The sequence below is a fragment of a genome, unplaced genomic scaffold (assembly GCF_019419815.1).
Source record: "Pyrus x bretschneideri cultivar Hongxiangsu unplaced genomic scaffold, Pyrus_bretschneideri_v1 Contig14, whole genome shotgun sequence".
Classification (NCBI taxonomy): domain Eukaryota; kingdom Viridiplantae; phylum Streptophyta; class Magnoliopsida; order Rosales; family Rosaceae; genus Pyrus; species Pyrus x bretschneideri.
The window spans coordinates 2,236,231-2,253,356 of record NW_025999435.1 but is presented as its reverse complement, the minus strand read 5'-3'; the positions used below and the strand labels follow the sequence as shown (position 1 = coordinate 2,253,356).

At 38.4% G+C, this 17,126-nt stretch overlaps 1 protein-coding gene and 1 long non-coding RNA gene across 2 annotated transcripts; one reads left to right on the top strand and one right to left on the bottom strand.

Annotated features, from left to right (window-relative positions):
• The first annotated feature begins 244 nt into the window (after positions 1 to 244).
• On the top strand, positions 245 to 11,063 carry LOC108865754 (disease resistance protein RPV1-like). The gene is made up of 4 exons (XM_048579709.1): positions 245 to 1,116; positions 7,403 to 8,510; positions 9,011 to 9,310; positions 9,399 to 11,063. Exons 1-4 carry the CDS (start codon positions 542 to 544, stop codon positions 10,788 to 10,790), a joined length of 3,375 nt encoding a protein of 1,124 aa, XP_048435666.1. The 5' UTR covers positions 245 to 541; the 3' UTR covers positions 10,791 to 11,063.
• Positions 11,064 to 11,209: 146 nt separating this feature from the next.
• LOC125475203 lies at positions 11,210 to 14,959 on the bottom strand. The gene is made up of 2 exons (XR_007256620.1): positions 13,631 to 14,959; positions 11,210 to 12,080 (listed from the first exon to the last, which is right to left on the bottom strand). It is a non-coding gene; the product is annotated as an uncharacterized LOC125475203 (long non-coding RNA).
• Between the last annotated feature and the right edge of the window lie 2,167 nt (positions 14,960 to 17,126).

Below are 17,126 nucleotides of genomic sequence, written 5' to 3'. Positions count from 1 at the left end.
TGTCCATCCATGTTACATCAACCCATCGTGGCATCCTGGACTAATAGCGCACCAACTTCACCCAAATGCTACAGTAGTCCTTGTTGAGATCAGATTACATTGGATGCTCTGCTGATCAAAAGATGAAATCGAGCAACAAAGTTTGTACATAAAACGCGTAAGGCCCCCCCGGGAGAGAGAGAGAAAGGGGGAGGGGGGAGGGGGTTGTTGATGATGATGTTCCCTTAATTTGTCTTTCTTCATGTGTGAACGCGTTGAAGCTTTCTACGCGGAAATGATGATGATGTTCCCTTAATTTGTCTTTCTTCATCATGTGTGAACGCGTTGAAGCTTTCTACGCGGAAGGTAAAGGTGCTTCAGTTTCTTCTTTTTCCTCTCTTCGATGATTTTCTAGGAAAGCCTGAGCACCATAAAATTTTCAATAACTTAATAAATCTCATTCATCTCAAATATTCCGTTCTCTTTCTTTGCCTCTTTCTCTTCTTTTTTACTCACAATTTACAAGTCTATTGTTAGTACCTTGAGAGAAACACAAAAACAGATGGAGTGTATCATGACGATCTTGCAGATTTGCTGCAGATGGTTAACATTTTCTTCTCCGTCATCTGCTGCTGCTGGAGATGATGATGATGATGGTATTGTAGCTAATATCCCCCCTCGTCGGGAAAAGTATGATGTGTTTATCAGTTTCAGAGGTGAGGACACCCGCCGTGGTATTACCAGCCATCTTCATGCTGCCTTACTTCAGAAGAAAATTGAAACCTACATAGATTACAGACTTCAGAAAGGAGAAGAAATCGGACCTGCCCTTCTAGAGGCAATCGAGAAATCCACGCATTCGGTGATCATTTTCTCACAAAACTATGCTTCTTCCAGATGGTGTTTGGATGAGCTTGTGCATATACTCGAATGCAAGGAAAGATATGGCCAGAAGGTTATACCCGTATTCTATGACATCAATCCATCTGATGTACGAAAACAACACGGGAGTTATGCGGATGCATTTGCTCAACTTGAAAAACGTTTCAAGGACAGTATTGATAAGGTGCACAAGTGGAGGGTTGCTTTGAAGGCTGCAGCCGATCTGTCTGGGTTTGATTATTCAAACAATCACGGGTAAGTAACTCATTATTTAACTTGTATAAAATTATAAATTTTCTTTAAACTTGTGAGAATTTGATTAGATTTTGCTGCAATGCAATGCAATGTAGCTTTGCTGCAATGCAATTGCGGGGAGATTTTGGTTTTAACAAGACTTCATGCCCGTCCGTTGCTACAGGTCGAAAAATTTGTCATGTAATTAAATCAAATCATAAAGAAGATTTTAATAGACGGTACAATCACAAAATATAATGTCTTTGCATAAAAAACAGATGTAGAATGCAGTTCAATTAGCTTTTCAAACTTATTACAACAACTCTATTTACACATATTTACAGCAACTCTATCTGCACATATATGTACAATCATATTTACTATTATTTTTACACAAATACTAATCAGCTTTTTCAAACTTCCTTGGTCAACACACAGTTTGTTTTGCCCTCATATGCATGCTTCTATGTTACAAATTAAAAAATAGAAGTTGTTAATGTAAATCTAAGACATTTTAGTGAAGATGACGGAATAAAAGTGTAATTATTGAAGAGAGACTCTTAATTGCTAAAAACAATTGAATACTCAAGTGCATTTAATATTTAATAGGGAAGTGTTATTGACACTCTAAAAATCTCATTCTACATTCTTCAAAAGTGTATTTTTCTTTCTAAATATAGAAAGTTTAGAGAGTAAAATGAGATTTTTTGAGTGCTAATAGCAATTCCCTATTTAATATAGGTTAAAAACAAATATATGTTGATGTACGAATTTAAGTGTACCGGGAGAAGAAAAATAAAATTTCTTTTGCTCATGAATAATTAAAACTGACATATGTTAAAGCGTACATATAAAAAGAAAGTGGACTTTTCAAATTGTTCATATCACATTTTCTATTAAGCTAACCACAATAGACTTTTCTATCACAATTATCTGCATCCAAGTATGAATAAAGGTTAACTAATGTGATTATTTTCATCCTATTGGAAATGGTAATATAACTTTCATTTTGCTGAATTGTAAACTGGGAGAAAAATATGCATAAATGTTGAAAAAGATTTATAAGATCTTAAAAATGTAGAAAATGAGTAGCAATTACCCTTCCAACTCGACTGGTAAACGAGAAGGAGGAAAACGTAAACCAATGACTGGGTTTTCATTTTTTGTGTCACTGCTCTTATCATAGTTGAAGCAAGCAACCAAATAGCATATAATAATTCCAATTTTGATCCACCCATCACAATCCTTGACCTGAAACTAATTACAACTCTGCAGTATGTACTTCCTAAAGAATATGAACATATAATTGTCACGCCTCGATCTCGACATACGTCTAGGATCGACACGTGACATAGAGACGTAGCGAACATCTTAAGATACGTACAAGATACCAAATGAAATACTAGAACTAATACCACAAAATAAACACGATAGTGAACTCTCCCCCACAAAATATATACAAATTTGTACATTCAAAATACACAACGCTTATTAGGGCTAAGACATGACCATAGGCGGTCAAAATATAAGTTCCAAAAGAAATAATACAAAGAAAGATAAAGGGGCAACCTAATCACTCTAAATCTTTGATCCTTGCACTGCTACCCCCATCGGCTCCTTGTAAATCTCCTCAGGCTTGTCACATGCATAATCAGTGCCTAGACTTTGCGTTAACGCACCATAGCGAGTCAGAAAAGCTATCTTTTCTATGTCATCATCTTGGATCCTCAATTGATGATACCCAATCCGCAAATCGAGCTTACTAAAATATTGAGCACCTTGAAGTTGGTCAAACAAGTCATCAATCCTCGATTGCGGGTACATATTTCGCACTCTATATTTATATTAAGCTCACGATAATTGATGCGCAAACACATGATCTGTCTTTTTTCTTCACAAAGAGAATGGCAGCACCCTAAGGTGAAACATTAGGTCGAATTAAACCTTTATCCATTAACTTCTGTAATTGCACTTTGAGCTCTCTGAGTTTCGAAGGCGTCATACGATATGGAGCCTTAGAAATAGGTATTGTCTCTGGCATAAGGTCAATAGTGAACTCAATCTCCCTTACTGGAGGCAAGCCATGTAACTTTGCAAGAAATACGTTAGGGAATTCTCTAACTACTGGAATGGCATTAATTTCACTATTTCCTTGCTCAACGGGTATGACATGAGCCAAATAACCCTGACATCCGTGTCTCATGAGTCGTCTAGCCTTGGCAACTGATACCATTACTGGTGGTGGAATAGGTTTATGAACTTTAGCAAACTAAAACGGAGGCCTGTCAAGTGGTCGAAAGGTTATCACTTTCTAAAAACACGAAATTCGCGCGATATATCGATAGGTAATCCATGCCTATAATGACATCTAGATCTCGCATCAGAATAATCATCAAATCTGCTGACATCTCACCCTGATCCACCTAAGCCTCACAAGATCAAACTACTTGGTCAACAATATGAGGCCTCGAAAAATGAGAGGAAATGGAGTATGTCACATCCATCGTCTCAATAGGTTTACCCAAAGACTTAACAAAAGTACTTGATGTAAAAGAATTCTCAGCTCCAAGATCAAACAATGGCCTAGCAGGGAGGGAATCAAGATGAATAGTACGTGTGACTATGTTAAGCTCAGCCTCGGCCTCCAAAGTGGATAGTGCACAAACCTTGCCAACTCGCTGAGAACCCATTTGAGACGTCCCAACTCCATTGCTCTAGGCCTTAACTTGCTGAGAACTTCTTCCAAGCTGTCTGTCGCTTTATTGTCTGGTCATTTGCTGTACAATCCTCTACTGAACCAAGTCAGAATGTGCTCTAGAAGGCCTACTCTACGCCGAATATGCTACTGAGCCCCCAGCACTAGTAGCAGGTCTACCAGCTCTATTAGCAGTAGTCTGTGGGCAATCTTAAAATAGTGACCAGTCTCGCCGCAGTGGTACAAGTCTTAGAACCATCTCTACATGCGTTATAGTGTCGGCGTCTTCAGTGAGTACAAATCCATGGAAGTGTCTTCTGTGGCTGGTATCGAGATCCTCTAAAATAAATTTTTGAATGCCTTTCAGAAGAAGTTTAGGGTCCGCTCATATATGCGCTATGAGTACCTCCTCGAAAACGACTCTGAGGACTCACCTCAACAGAATGTTGAGAGCCTTCTCTAACTTAGCTTGGAAATCTCCATGAAAAGTACCCTGATTTTCTCTATGTGACAATCCATGAGAACCACCAAATGAGAATCTGTGGCATTTTTTGGATATACCCAAAAACGCATCAGATGACTGGCCCTCTAACCAGGCCCTCTTCCTTTGTTTTCCACTCGCTCGTGCCTCCATTCCTCATTAAGCTCTGTTGTGCATGCACGATTAATCGCCTGAGCGAATAAAGGCAATCCCTAAACAGATAACAGATTCCTTATACTAGGCTTGAATGCCATAATAAGTTTCTTCGTTTTCTTTTCCTCATAGAGGTGTTGAGAGAAACAGTAAAGTTAAGTAAAACGGGCCACATGATCAGCAACTGTGGTGGTGCCCTGCTCAATAATGGCGAAATCTGCCTCCAGCTCATCCCAAAATGACTCTGAAAAATATTGCCCAAAGACTGCAGTATGAAATTACTCCCAAGTTAAGGGTCCTCCGACTACCAATAAAGAACGAGTGATATGCCGCCACTCGTAAGCTTACCTGTTAACATATACGCTGCAAGGTCTACCTACTCCTCAGGTGAGCATCGCAGAACGGTGAAAACTCTGGTGATCCAATTGGTCCAAGACTCGGTCGTTCACGTATCAGTACTACCATCGAATGAAAGCAGTTTATAAGTACGAAACTCTCCATATAGAGACTTCTCCCTACTAGAAGTCGCACGTACGTGAGCCTGCATCAACTGTGTCAAATCATCAATGGCCTAAAAAGCACCATCGGGTCCATCATAATCGTGGCTAGCCTTTTAATCAATAGCAGAAGTGTCGAGGACATCATCCCCAAGCGGCCGAACAACACCATGTGGGGTCGTCATAATGTATCTAGTGCATAGAAGAATTCAACATAAGCATATACACAAAATTAGAGAAACGAATCCACACGACCTAATTAAGGTCTAGTACCCAACCTACCCAAGGCTTCCTCACTCTAAGGTTAAGGTATGGGAACCTAAACCTAAGCTTTGATACGACCAAAAGTTGTCACACCCCGATCCCGACATACGTCCAGGATTGACACATGACACAGGTACGTAGGGGATGTCTTAACTACTTACAAGATACAAAATGAAATACTAGAACTAATACCTCAAAATAAACATGATAGTGGGCTCTCCCCCTCAAAATATATACAAATTTGTACTCTCAAAATACACAACCCTCACTAGGGCCAAGACATGCCTATAAACGCTCAAAATATAAATCACAAAAGAAGTAATACAAGGAGGGATAAAGGAGTAACCTAATCGCTCCAAGTCTCTGATCTTTGCACTTCTACCCCACCTGTTCCTCATAATCTACTCAAGCCTGTCACATGTACAATCAGTGCTAAAGTCCACGTTAGCGCACCCTAGTATGAATATCAAGACGTCATGTACTATCGTCGCTTAGGTCAAGGTCCAATTTGGCCGAGAAGTGGCCTGAAATCACCCAAGACCATCAGAATCCTAAGATGAGTGTTCTTCGAACCCCCGAAACTCCAACCAATGCTTGGGCCTTGTTTCTAGGTTCAAGGACGGTCTAGTGGTGGCGCTAGTCGAAGGAACAAGCTTCAGAAACGGCCAATCGCCATCGAATATTCACGGACCTGTTAGTGGAGTTTTTCATGAAACCAAGGCAAAAATCTCGTCGAGCTTGTGGTGGAAGGTCGAGAAAAGCCAAAAAAAAATTGACAGAAATCATGCCGAAAATTGCAGAGGGTTCGAGTCAGAAGTCGGGTCACGAAGGGGGAATGGGTCATGCTAGGTTCCCTCCTCTCTTCTCTGATTGGTCACCTCACTATCACTCGCTCTCTCTCCAATTAGCCCTTCCCCTAAATTAATGGGAGCTTCTAGTTATATATTAAACATTTTTATTTTATTTTCTTAATCGAACTTCAAATGTCCATAACGTCTTCGTTATCACTCCAATTTTCGAACGGCTTTCGCCCACGCGCTCATGGAATTGAGTTTGATTCGAAAACACTAATTGTGACCTCGAAAGGTCTACAAATTTTGAAAGATTAATTACAAAAAGTCATACCTTGTAACTATACAATTCAAATTCTACAATTGACGGAATTAGAATAAAATAAAAATAATGTAAATACGAAATACAGAATTAAATAATGAAATGCATAATTAATAATGAAATTCTAGGAACGGAATTTCACATATACAATAAAGCAGCATGTTTGGTGAAATTTAGGGTCGTTTAATTGAACACCCAAAACATTCAATCTTATACAAATGAATAGTATTGCAACCTATAACCCATTCAAACATTCAATAAAGCAGCTCTCTCTCTCTCTCTCTCTCTCTATGTAACCCTTCCACTTACCGAATCGCAAGTCTCGTACGAACAGGTCAGACTTGCCCATGTTCACGGCTCCATCTCTCCTTCTCTCTCTGTAACACTTTCCTCAATCTCACCGACTGCAACCCGCACCTCTACCTATTCTAAAATGATGATTGCCTACCCACCTTTTACCTCAGACCGTTGGATCTAAAATCTGGATAGGCATTACGGTCATTTGAACATCTAATCAGGCCTTCCTCGTTAACCACCCATAACAAAGCCCACTTTAGGCTCAAACACACCAATCATACCCCCGCGTATAGGAATTTTTTTTTTCAAAGGATAGAAATTCTGTAAATAAATCAAAATCCCCAATTGAAATTGCCCTATAGCTTAGCTACAAGGCCACCCCTCCCAACTTTAGGCTAGGGTAATTACGAAATTCCCATTTTTTAGTGGGTTTGGGGAGGGGTGGCCCTGTTCCTTGGCCAAGCATGTAATTAGTTGTAGTTCATTTAAACTTATCCAATTTCTCTTTAGGGTTAACGATTTCATTAGGGGGACAAGTTCATTTTCTTCAAAGAGATAGTGGGTTGAATGCTATAATATGCAAGCTTACTTAGTTGTATTGTTGTTTACCTAAAAACAAATGTATTTCTATTTTAATATTGCTTTAATTTTATTTTGAGGAGAGAATACACAAGATTTCTTTTCTTGCACAAATATACGGTGTTAAAACTTTTAGTATATTTCTTTATTTACGTGACAACTTTTGCGACTAGCCTTTAAGGCTAACTATTGTTTTTTTCTACATAATCATACATGTATATATGCCAGGACGGAGGCAGATCTAATTAAGAATGTTGTCGATCAAATTTGGACAAACTTGAATTGTGAATCATCATGTGATTTAGATGGCCTGGTTGGAATTGAAAGCCGCATTCAGCAAATTGAATCGCGGCTGGGCATTGACTCAAAGGACGCCTGCATCACTATAGGTATTTGGGGCATGGGTGGTATTGGCAAGACCACCCTTACTGAAACTGTATTTCACAAACTCTCTTCTAAATTCGAAGCTTCTTGTTTTCTTAAAAATGTCAGGGAGAAATTAGAACAACCAGATGGACTAGATTGCCTGCAAAAGAAACTTCTAAGTGACATTTTCAAGGGAGAAAGTCTATCCATAGAATCAACTATTGTTCGAAGGAGGCTTAGAAGCACAAATGTCCTCATCGTTATTGATGATGTGAGTAGTCCACTGCAAATGCAACGTTTAGCTGGTGATCTTCAATGGTATGGCACTGGAAGTAGAATCATTATCACAAGTAGAGATAAGGACACACTTAGACAAATTGTTGAAGAGGAGAAAATCTACGAAGTTAAGGTATTAAAATCAGATGACGCTCTTCAGCTCTTCTGTTTGCATGCTTTCAAGAATAACACTACTCGTAGAACAGATTATGAGGAGTTGTCAAAAAAGATCGTGGATTATGCCAGAGGCGTTCCCTTAGATCTTATAGTTCTGGGGTCCTTGTTCTTCAATTGCCAGAGCAAAGAAGACTGGGAAGATGAATTCAACAAATTGAAACGATTTCCTAGACAAGATATCCAGAAAGTGTTGAGAATAAGTTACAATAGATTGGAAGAAAATGAGAAGCAGATATTTCTGGATATAGCATGTTTTCATAAAGGGAAGGAAGTGAAGGCGGTAGAACGAATGTTACGTGTTCGTGGATTCTTTGCGATATCGGGAATTAGAAATCTCCGTGATAGGTCTCTCATATCAATTTATTCAGACAGATGGGAAAGGAAAGTCATAGGGATGCACGATTCGCTACAAGAAATGGGAAGGACAATTGTTCAGGAACAATGTATTGAAGATCCTGGTAAACGCAGTAGGTTGTTCACGAATGAGGAAATCTATCGTGTACTGAATGGTAACATGGTAAGAGCCAAATGCATTCAATGCTTTCTTTTCTTTTCTTTTTTTTAAAGAAAAAATAAATAGCAAACCTGAGAAGATAACACAACAAAATAAAACTCATTTATAAAAAGAAGTCAGATTCTTAAAATATTAATTTGATTGAATTTTATTGCAAAAATGTTATTCTTAATATTTATTTATACCATTATTTGTATCATCTCTCTAGTAGAGATGAGACCCCCATGCAATGACGGGTCCTACCTCTATTAGAAAGATAGTACAAGTGATGGTACAACTAAGTGATAAGAATAACTCTACTATTTTTTAATTGTGATAGGAAGTCTATGTAGTCTTTGTTATTTTATTAAAATTATCTTGGATATTTTACTAGAAACTTGTACATGATTACCATCGCAAATACTCTAGATTATTCTATAACTTTGTTGAATTCTTTTTCCAAATAAGCATTACATTTTAACATGTTGAAAATATATACATTTAAACTTTGTTCTTATTGTCAGGAAAGTCCAATTGTTGAAGCCATATTCCTTGAATGGCATAAGAGTGAAGAGCGACGACCATGGAACTTCAAACTGATGTCAAACCTAAGAATGTTATTTGTGCATAATTTTCATATGTTTGGCTTCAAATCCACCGCTTCTATAGAACTTCCTGGTTCTATAGACCTTCCCGATTCTCTTCGCTACCTTGACTGGGAAGGATATCCAATGGAATCTTTGCCGTCAAAATTCTCGCCGGAAAATCTAGTTGAGCTTCATATGCCATGGAGCCGAGTTAAGAAGCTCTGGAAAGAAGACCAGGTATATTATATGCCTATTCTAACTCTTGTATAAAATTTAGTGTAGAAATTATATTAATGCTTGATATTTCTCTCTACTCTTATTACAGAGACTTGTCAACTTACGAGTGCTCAATCTGTTTCGCTCTGTAAATCTAACTGAAGTTCCAAATCTCTCTGGGAGTCTAAAAATGAAGGACATAACGCTCCGTGGCTGTATAAGTTTGGTTGAAATTCCAGAGATGCCAGGAAATATTAAATACTTGGATATAAGTCATTGCAGAGACCTTGAGAAACTTCCAAGCAACACGTGTAAGCTGAAAGTCTCTGGTTCTTTTAATCTAGATGGCTGCACATCTCTTGCCGAGTTTTCTGAGCTTCCGAGGGATATAACTAAATTATCATTGATTGATTGCAAGAGACTTGTGAGTCTACCAACCAACATTTGTAAGTTGAAATATCTCAAGGAACTCAATCTCTCCTACTGCTCTAAACTTGAAAACTTTCCAAAGATCTTGGAGCCAATGGAACATTTGGAGTCTTTAAATTTAAGTAGAACAATGGTTCAAGAGCTACATTCATCAATCAAGTTTCTCCGTGCTCTCAAAATACTTGTTCTACATGATTGTGAAAGGCTTTCAAGTATTCCAAAGAGCATTTGTAAGTTGAAATATCTCGAGGAACTCGATCTCTCTTGGTGCCCCAAACTTGAAAACTTCCCAGAGATCTTGGAGCCAATGGAACATTTGAAGTCTTTAAATTTACGTGGAACAACGGTTCAAGAGCTACACTCATCAATCGAGTTTCTCCATGCTCTTAAAATACTTGATCTACGTGGTTGCAAAAGGCTTTCAAGTATTCCAAAGAGCATTTGTAAGTTGAAATATCTTGAGAAACTCGATCTCTCTTGGTGCCCCAAACTCGAAAACTTCCCAGAGATCTTGGAGCCAATGGAACATTTGAAGTCTTTAAATTTAAGTGAAACAACGATTCAAGAGCTACACTCATCAATCGAGTTTCTCCATGCTCTCAAAATACTTGATCTACGTGGTTGCGAAGGGCTTTCAAGTATTCCAAAGAGCATTTGTAAGTTGAAATATCTCGAAAAACTCGATCTCTCTCGGTGCCCCAAACTTGAAAACTTCCCAGAGATCTTGGAGCCAATGGAACATTTGAAGTCTTTAAATTTAAGTGAAACAACAATTCAAGAGCTACACTCATCAATCGAGTTTCTCCATGCTCTCAAAATACTTGATCTACATCGTTGCGAAGGGCTTTCAAGTATTCCAAAGAGCATTTGTAAGTTGAAATATCTCAAGGAACTCGATATCTCTTGGTGCCCCAAACTTGAAAACTTCCCAGAGATCTTGGAGCCAATGGAACATTTTAAGTTATTAAATTTATGGGGAACAGCGGTCACTGCTCCAGCGCGAAACGCGTTTCTCCCCGTGCTCCAATATATTTCATGTTCTTCCAGCGAAGGAAAACATTTCGGTAAGTAGAACATTGGTTGAACAGCTGTCAAAAATCCCTTTTTAAAACCACTGACAGATGTAAACAAGATCAAAAAGTTAAAGGGCAACTTATAGCTTCCAAAAGTCATGTTCGTGGTCATCTACATAGGCTCATAACTGTAACCATGGACAGTGTTCATGCCTGCACTATCAGCTCGAAATGTCATATGCAATAACGACATGTTCTCTTTCAAGATAATGTGGCATGATGGATGGGTACTCATTCTATCAATCAAGATTGCACATTCACACATGACTCAATTTAATTGTATTTATGGATGTTTGTATGTCAATTGGCCAGCAAAAAATTACACCCAATTACAAATAAAATTTTATATCTACAAAGTACCCATGGCATACGTAAGTTTTTACATCTAAATACGAACACATTAGGCAAAGGACGAACATCCAGCAGCAAAGCATCTCGCAGAAAAATATGCTTGATCTAGCCTGTTATGTTCAGGGATTCAAGCTAAACTCCAACAACTAAAACATTGTCAATCATCCACCACCCAGAAGAGGAAAAATAAACAACCTTAACTCCGGGATAGGGATAGTACAAGTTTTGCAAAGATGCATCAGTTCAGTTAACAGCTAACATGAAGAGAAACAAACTGAAGAAAAGAGCTTCAATAAGCACATATATGGCACCTGTGCCTGTAAAACACAAGCCAAAAGATGAATAAAAAGAAAATAGGACTACCTCTTGGTCGTCCCTATTTCAGAAATAGGTCGCGGGTTTGTGCACCAGTGATCTTCCCATCTGTATGCGTCAACTTTCACAAAAATATTGGTGTACTTCTGAACATCAGTTTGCGTCAAACTAAGCCATGATATATGAGACTGACTAGAAGCAGAGTTCCCAGCACTGGATGAAACTCTAGTAGCACTAGTCTGAGACCTGCTGGTTTGCTTTTGCAAATGACCGGGCCTGCTGAGGCTGGCTACCAACCTGGGTACTTGGGCTAGCTGAAGACTGGGTCCCAACAAATACTGGTACAATGGCTGATGAGATAAGTACGTTGCCAGAAGGAAAATTCTGCTTTGGTTAAGATGGGGTTGCAGAAAACACATCATCTCCAAACGATGAGTCGGGTGTTGCTGCAAGATTTATCTTGGGTGCAGGTATTCTAGCTTCAGCCGGGCCATATCATGCTGCCTTCACCATTTCTGGCGTAAGTTCTCTCTTACTTGTGCCACAGTGACAATTCTAAGGGCATTGTAAAACTCTGCCTGACCAAGGAAACTAGTCTGCCCCGGGTCTGCACGTGCCCAAATCTGCCAATAAATATAAGCAACAAATATTAAACTAAAACATAGGGGTGGTTCGGTATGGGATACCATACCGAAACTAGTATCCCGAATCCCAAACCAAAATTTTTCGGGACAGGAATTTGAAGACCAATCCCAAACCAAATTTTCGAGAATCCCAAATTTCGGGAATCCCGAAATATTTTCGGGATTTTGGGACAAATCAGGAATCCCAAATTGAAATATGAAATTATGAATTGTTCTTCAAATATATAATTCAAGAACACATTCATGAACTAGGAATTTCATTTCATTCACACAACCATTTAATTGAACATTGACATGCCTGACTGTTTTTATCATAGTCAAAATTCAAATTAATTAAACCCTTTTTGCAATCTGTTGAGAGACAAAAGAATCAAGCCTTCTGAAATCATCAGTCATGGCAGCATCAATAATAAAATCCACATGAATATCAAACAGAACATGAAAAATATGCAAGGTGTAGGGCATGCCGTTGCAGAGCATGAATTAGAAACTCCTAGCATCAATTATAAAAGAATAATAAATATATATATATATGTATAAATATATATATAATAATTAATATTATATATTTTCGGTTTGGTATGGGATTCCCGAAATATCGAGAAGCCAATCCCGAATCCCATACCGAAATTTTGGGATTGGTTCGGGATAGCATCCCTAAAATTTCGGGAATTTCGGTTTGGGAAATTTTTGGTTTGGGATCGGGATTTTTTCGGTTCGGTTCGGGATTTTTGGGAATTTTTTCCACCCCTACTAAAACATATCCTCGTCCAAAACAAAAACTAGAACATATCCAAACTTCTGTGACAAAAAGATAATGAGAAAGTGCACTCATATAATCAATCTTTAACATACTATGCCCCCGGTTATCATTTGATTTGGAAATTCCTTCAGCAAAACAAATATAAAGCTCCAAGAACCTATTTGTCAATGTGGTCATGACCCAAGAACATTTCCCTTGTATGCTACAATCCTAACTATTCCGTAGTCATCTTATGCTGCAGGTTTTCACTACTACACAATTGTAATGTAATAAACAATTCTTGGGTCATATAAGTTTATAACACATTTCTAAAGTCTGCTTACCACCTGAGGTCGAAAGAATACACCAAAAAGTAAATTAATGACCTGATAACACAACTATCTCAAATTCACTAACTGTTGTATTAAGTCCTTCATCTTCTTATTTTCTACCATTTGAACATCAATTCCGCATTATACTACGATCGAGAGGGGCTAATTCAAACCCCTCGGGTAAAATAAGAACAGCCCTGACGCAAAATAAAAATCAGCTTAGATCAGCGAATTACAACATCCCAAGCTCACATTAATCACTTCAACTACAATTAGACTAAAAGTTCAAAATCAATCTGATTTGGAACACATTTCCACCAGCATAAATCCCGATCAACCACTATAATTACACAAATATAATCATACACACTACAATATACATCCACTTATACATATAAATATATATAATATATATACACACAAGCATATACATGTAGAGAGAAACTGCGCAAGACCTGTTTGGGGAGACCGGAGCCCTGGAAGAAAGCGACTGCTTCATTGCCACTAATCTGGCCATTGCGTTCCAAACTGGCTCGTCGAAAATACACATTGAAGAGATCCACTTTTGTCGATTGGTTCTACGCCGACGCAATCGCCACCGTCGGATTGCGATTCGCGGAAAATTAGACCAAGGAATCAATCGAGACCTCCACGCGCTCAGGTTGCCGTACACGTGAGTAACGCCTGGAAGAATCAGAAAACCACGAACTCGAAGGACAAAGGTTTCGATGCCTTAGAATCAGTTGTGCTTGTTCCTAGGACACAACTGGGGGTGTTTATTCCAATCAACCCGTGTGCCCCCCCCCCCCACCCCAAAAACCCAGATCCCCTTCTCTGAGTTCTCCCCCACCCAACCCACTATCTCATCTTTCGCCTCTCTCTCTTCTCTCTCCCTGCAACCTGCATCCCTAAAATCCCAAAACCCATAAACCATTCCCACCTGAGTCATCATCGTCGGCGAGCTCTCAATCCTTTGAGCCGACAATCGCCGATTAACCCCGCCACTCCCGCTGGCGTCAGAGCTCTCCTTCTGGCACCACAGGTGCTTCTGGTTCCCCCACTTCAAATACCAAGTCAAGTTGAAATTGTGCAGAGGCTTCGCCCTCTTAAAACCCATCGCGATGGACTTCACCTCCATTCTCTTTTCCTCATCCGACCCGCCTATATACACCATTTATTGGAAACTCATACCAAAGAGAGCCACTCTCATATCACAACTCTCTCTCTCTATTTCTCGCACCTCCTCTGATTTTCTCTGAAAACCTGGGAATTTTTTAGGAAAAACAGAGAGTTTTTCTATTGGGATTGTTGTTGTTGTTATTATTGTTTTGTTTTTCTCTCGCAAATCGCCGGAGGGAAAACTCCGGGGGCGAAAAGGATAAGGGAATGTTGTTATGGAGGTTGTGGCTAGAGTTAGGGTTTGGGGGCGATTGGGGGTCGTGGCTGTCATTGCTAGAGTCAATGACAGAGGTAGGGTTCTCATCGGTGGGATCGGAGAGAAAGGTTGGGGGGGGGGGGACGGGTGGGAAAGATTTATGGGTTTTGGGATTTTAGGGATGCATGTTGCAGGGAGAGAGAAGAGAGAGAGAGAGAGAGGAGAGAGAGGGGGGTTGGGTGGGAGAGAACTCAGATAAGGGGATCTAGGTTGTTGGGGAGGGGGGACACGGGTTGATGGGTTTTTTTTGTTTTTTTTTAATTTTTAATATTTAATTAATTTTTAAAAATATTTAATTAATTTTTTAATAAAAAATGGGTCCCGTATCTGGCCACGTCAGCATTTAACAGAAAAAATGACGGAGGTCTGACATTGGCACAAATTTGTAAGATGAGGTATGACATTGTCAATTTTAAAAGATGAGGTATGAAAGTGTCGTGACACCAATAGTTGAGGTAGTTTTTTGTATTTTACCCATTGAAAATTTGATGCCCAACAACCAACTATTTATTTTCCTTTTAAAAGAAAAACCAACTATTTCTCAAAGAAAAAAAATATATGTCTCACTTTGTAAACAGTCATTTTTATTTACCTACTCACAGTTAAACATATCTTTGTCTTTTAGTATTTCAGTTTAATGATATTTTTCTTATTAATAGTTAAATGATCTTAACTTTCGCTCTCATAAATAACAAGTTTGAAACAAATTATCTCAAAAAAAAAAAAAAAAAAACAAAAAAAAGAAAAAAAGAAAAGGAAGAAATGTATCTAAATCTAGAATAAAGAGTGACTTCTGCTATAAGGCAAGCTTTTTCTTCTTCTTTTGTCGAAAAATAAGAAATTTTATTGAATGAAAAATGTCTAATACAATTACATTAAACAAGCCCAATACGGTGGGATAACTAAAGCCCATTCAACAAAAAGGTAGAAAAAAAAAATTTCCTAATCTTCAACTCGCAAAAGCCGACCATTGGCGTCGCCATGACCTTGTTCACAACCACAAAGGTAGCCACCTGAATAAAATCAACTATGCATTGAATTCGATGAAGGTATAACAGCGCAAAACAATTGAACATGCAACAAAACCGTCACACCAAAGAAAAGCCAACAGATGTCGACCGCCAACACAAGCCCATGCAAGGAGAACAAAAAAACCAAAACAAATGGGAAGCAGATGGGGCTAAGGAGGCACCTAAACACCGTCGCTTTGGGAAAAGTTGCAACAAGCTCAGCCCTTGATTTCATAGATGGATATTAAATCCCTAGCATATTATCTTTCACTCTAATTTCATGAGTGCGTCTGGAATCCTACTAATACTCTATGTATGGATGCCACTGAGTGCGTCTGGATCTTTACATTTTGTTAAGTCTAAGTGTGTCTAGATCTCTACATTTTGTACAATTCCATCGGGTTCATCTGGAACCTTACATTTTGTTAGGTTCCGAGTGTGTTTAGATGCATTATGCGATTCTATTGGATGCGTCTAGAACGTTCATCTTATGGATTCTATAGAGTGAGTCTGGAATCCTACTTCTTATCTTGTATGTCAATTCTATCTGATTCCATGAGTGCGTCTGGAAGGCGAAACATTATGATTTATGTTAGTTCTTGTGTATTTGATCTATTTGATTTCATGAGATCTCGAATGTAGAATGTTTGTGAGTGTGTTGCTCCTATTATTTTAATGTATGTATGAAAGGAAAGCTGGTTGATTGTCTTTAAGGATTCTTCAATTAATTTTGTGAGTTAAGATATTTTATATACGCAAATTGTCCATGTTTTATAAATGAGATCAATTAACTTTTCAATCACATGCGTTTACTATCATTCACACCATCTTTATAGCTTATTTGGGTTTTTGTTTTTTGCGATGTACTATTACCACTGTGTAGAGAGCCATTTTGAAGGTTCATAAATGTTGATATGTACAAGGTGTCTTGAGTAGCAATGCTAGGAAATGAATTAGGATTCTCTCTCATCCTCTTCCCAACCCCTTTCATCTCCTCCTCTCACATTATCTATTTTGTCTTTCTCATTCTATAAAAAATTAATATAAGATGTTGACGTGGTTTAACCGTGACCATTCAAATAGGAGGGGAGAGAAGGGGAGAGAAGGGAAGAGAAAAAAAGAAGAGAGAGAATCCTACTCCCTGAGAAATTGAGCGCTTGGAGTGGTTAGGTTAACCTTTTACCTTACTGTCATATTTTGCAGACTTTTTGCATTGTATGTAAGTGGGATAGACCTTACCAATATGTAAATTATGTTTTAAGTGTTTTGGTTGTATAAGTTATACAGTTACGTCTTAAAATTATGTGTCAATCCTAGACCTATCTTGAAATCGGGACATGACATTGTATCAAAAAGAACGTTAGACCTTCTTCAAAGGAGATGTCAAATATGTCAAATAGGATAAAAAGACATTCAAGTGTTCTCCTATGGATATGTCATATATTATGTGGCATATGAGTCATTTGACTCCTTACTTTCTAGTTGCCTTTTTTTACATCAAACAAA